This window comes from Pygocentrus nattereri, chromosome 18, assembly GCF_015220715.1.
Source record: "Pygocentrus nattereri isolate fPygNat1 chromosome 18, fPygNat1.pri, whole genome shotgun sequence".
NCBI classification, from domain to species: Eukaryota; Metazoa; Chordata; class Actinopteri; order Characiformes; family Serrasalmidae; genus Pygocentrus; species Pygocentrus nattereri.
The window spans coordinates 4,871,816-4,874,412 of record NC_051228.1 but is presented as its reverse complement, the minus strand read 5'-3'; the positions used below and the strand labels follow the sequence as shown (position 1 = coordinate 4,874,412).

At 37.7% G+C, this 2,597-nt stretch overlaps 1 protein-coding gene across 1 annotated transcript; it reads left to right on the top strand.

The window, feature by feature from the left end:
• The first annotated feature begins 1,036 nt into the window (after positions 1 to 1,036).
• Positions 1,037 to 2,053, top strand: LOC108433232 (trace amine-associated receptor 13c-like). Its single transcript, XM_037547461.1, has one exon. The coding sequence runs from the start codon at positions 1,037 to 1,039 to the stop codon at positions 2,051 to 2,053; it is 1,017 nt and encodes a 338-aa protein (XP_037403358.1).
• The last annotated feature ends 544 nt before the right edge of the window (positions 2,054 to 2,597 follow it).

The following is a 2,597-nucleotide window of genomic DNA, read 5'->3' as shown; positions in this document are numbered from 1 at the left end:
GAGATAGTATTTAAATTACTATAAATCTTCACATTCTGCTTTCTTACCTTAAGATCTGAGAGGTCGAGATAAGATTTTTCACAAATTCGTATCTCAGAGGCAAATCTTATCTTAATCTTACAGCATCTTATCTGATCTCAAGTGAGGAAATCTTAACTTACTTGATACAAAGGCGACTATCATGTATGTTGCCTAGCAACTGACGATCCGTGCACAGGTGAAAGGTCTGAACGTAATCAGGTTAGCTAGCCAGACAGCTACTGTTAGCTACTGTTACTGAGGGAAAAAAACTAAAGCGCGATAAACTGAGTGAAGAACATTGCGGCAGAGCTTTTTGCTGTGTATCAGAGCGTCGCCGCTCCATCCTTACTATTTAATTTCCCAAACTCTTTAGCTGAGCGCGCTAACATTATGCCTCCTAATAAACAGACGCGTGTTCAGCTCGGCCTCCTCATTATTATCTACTGTCGCTGAGATGTTTTATCTGATATTACTATTATTCTGCGTATCACTGCATGAAACAATAGAAACAGATGATTAAAACAGAACTAAAGACACTCTGGACTTAGTCTTAAACTTAAGAAAATATTTAGATTATTTTGGCAACTTAGGATGTTTCTATAGTGCCATTTCCTTATCTGGAAATCAGATCAAATTATAGACTTAAGAGCTGTTGTCCTATAGTGGCTTCTGTCCTAACTTCACGCTTAACTGAAGTTGCCATAACAACAAAGCAGATCTCAGACTGAAGAATTGTCTGTAATATGGCCGCTGTTCCCTTGACACAAATATGAAGTCGATTTGTTATGACCTTCTGTAATGATGGCTCCTAAAGAACTGCTGGACAAGGAATATGTGCAAACACTTCACGCTTCATTATTATCATAATTAAAGGGAAAGTAATGCTGCAAAATGCTACTTGAGTGATGGGGACGAATTAGCTAATCATGTCAGTGGGAGGGATCATGCTTAGCTATAAAAAAGAATTTCAAGAGGGCAAATATATCAATACATGTGATAAAATCATCTGGGCCAGATGATCACTGAGGATCAGATTAACATGTCCATCCAGTACTGCTTTCCTGGCATCAACTCATCATGCAGAAAGGAGGTCCGAGCAGGTCCTGCTTATATATTTCTGTTTATTGTTCTCTCATGTGTTTCTCTGTTCACTGTGTTTCTGAACCTGCTGGTGATCATCTCCATCTCTCACTTCAAGCAGCTCCACACACCCACCAACCTGCTCATCCTCTCTCTGGCTGTGGCGGATCTTCTCGTAGGGCTGTTTGTTATGCCTGTAAAAATAATGGAGCTTATTGACTCCTGTTGGTATCTTGGAAAAATCGCATGCTCTGTTTCTCCAATAATTTATAATCTGTCCATGTCAGCATCTCTCTTTAGCCTGGTTTTCATTGCAGTTGACCGGTACATTGCTGTCAGTGACCCTCTGCTGTACTCTACGAGAGTCACAGTTTATAAAATGTCTGTGTTCATCATCATTTGCTGGTCTTTCTGTTCATTTTATTCCATTATCTATTCGTACACTAATGATCACCTTCTATCTCAGATATCCAGTGAATGTTATGGGAAGTGTGTCTTATTCGTCAAATATTCCTGGGTGATTATTGACCTGGTTATTGGTTTTCTAGCCCCTTGCTCTGTTATACTGGTCTTGTATTCACTAATTTTTACTGTGGCCAGACGTCAAGCTAGAGCTGTTAGAGCTGTGAAAATTGGAGCCTCAAAGAAACACAGAGCCAAACCTTCAAATTCTTCTGAAACCAAAGCTGCGAAAACATTAGGAGTCATCATTTTTGTTTATCTTGCTTGCTGGATTCCGTTTTATGTAACTTCTCTGTCAGTTGAAAGTGTCACTTCTTCATCCATGGTGTGGACTGTGTTTGGATGGCTACTGTCCCTTAACTCCTCTGTGAATCCACTAATATATGCCATCTTCTATTCATGGTTCAGAGAATCAGCTAAGTGTATTTTAACTGGTAGAATATTTGAATCATCGTCTTCAAGGTTTAATTTGTATCCAGAACGTTTTTAACTTCAGCTGAAAAAAACAGCACTACTACACAGCTCACTTCATTTCCAGTGTAACACTGCACAATATTATAAAGGCTTTATGAATTGTTTAAAATAGTTAAGCAAAAGTTTCTTCATGTAAGAACTCATAAATAACAAGAGCCACTGTGACCTGTTCTGTCTGATTTAAATGAAAATTGTAAAGGTTGAATGCTGAACATAAAGTGAGTAACCCACATGATCTGAGTTTTAACAGTGGTCATAAATGTGGGGTCACTATTTGGTAAGCAACAGCCTCTTTATTATATGTAATAACATTTTAGTAACGTTTTTTAATGTGTTGATGACCTTATTAACCCCTTAACAATCCAGGTTTATTTTGTCCAAAGGCTTATTATTCAGTAACTACTAAAAAATAATGGAGCAATTCTTTAGGTTATAAAAGTGGAAAATAAAATTCTGGGCCTATTGGCAGGCCCATGACTTCTTAAAGGGTTAATATCTGTTCATGAAGAATTTTTAACCATTCTTAACTGATTTATAAGGACAGTTTTCTAGTTATTTTG

Coding starts and splice junctions, on each gene's coding strand:
- LOC108433232 (XM_037547461.1), top strand. CDS start 1,037: ATGATCACTGAGGATCAGATTAACATGTCCATCCAGTACTGCTTTCCT.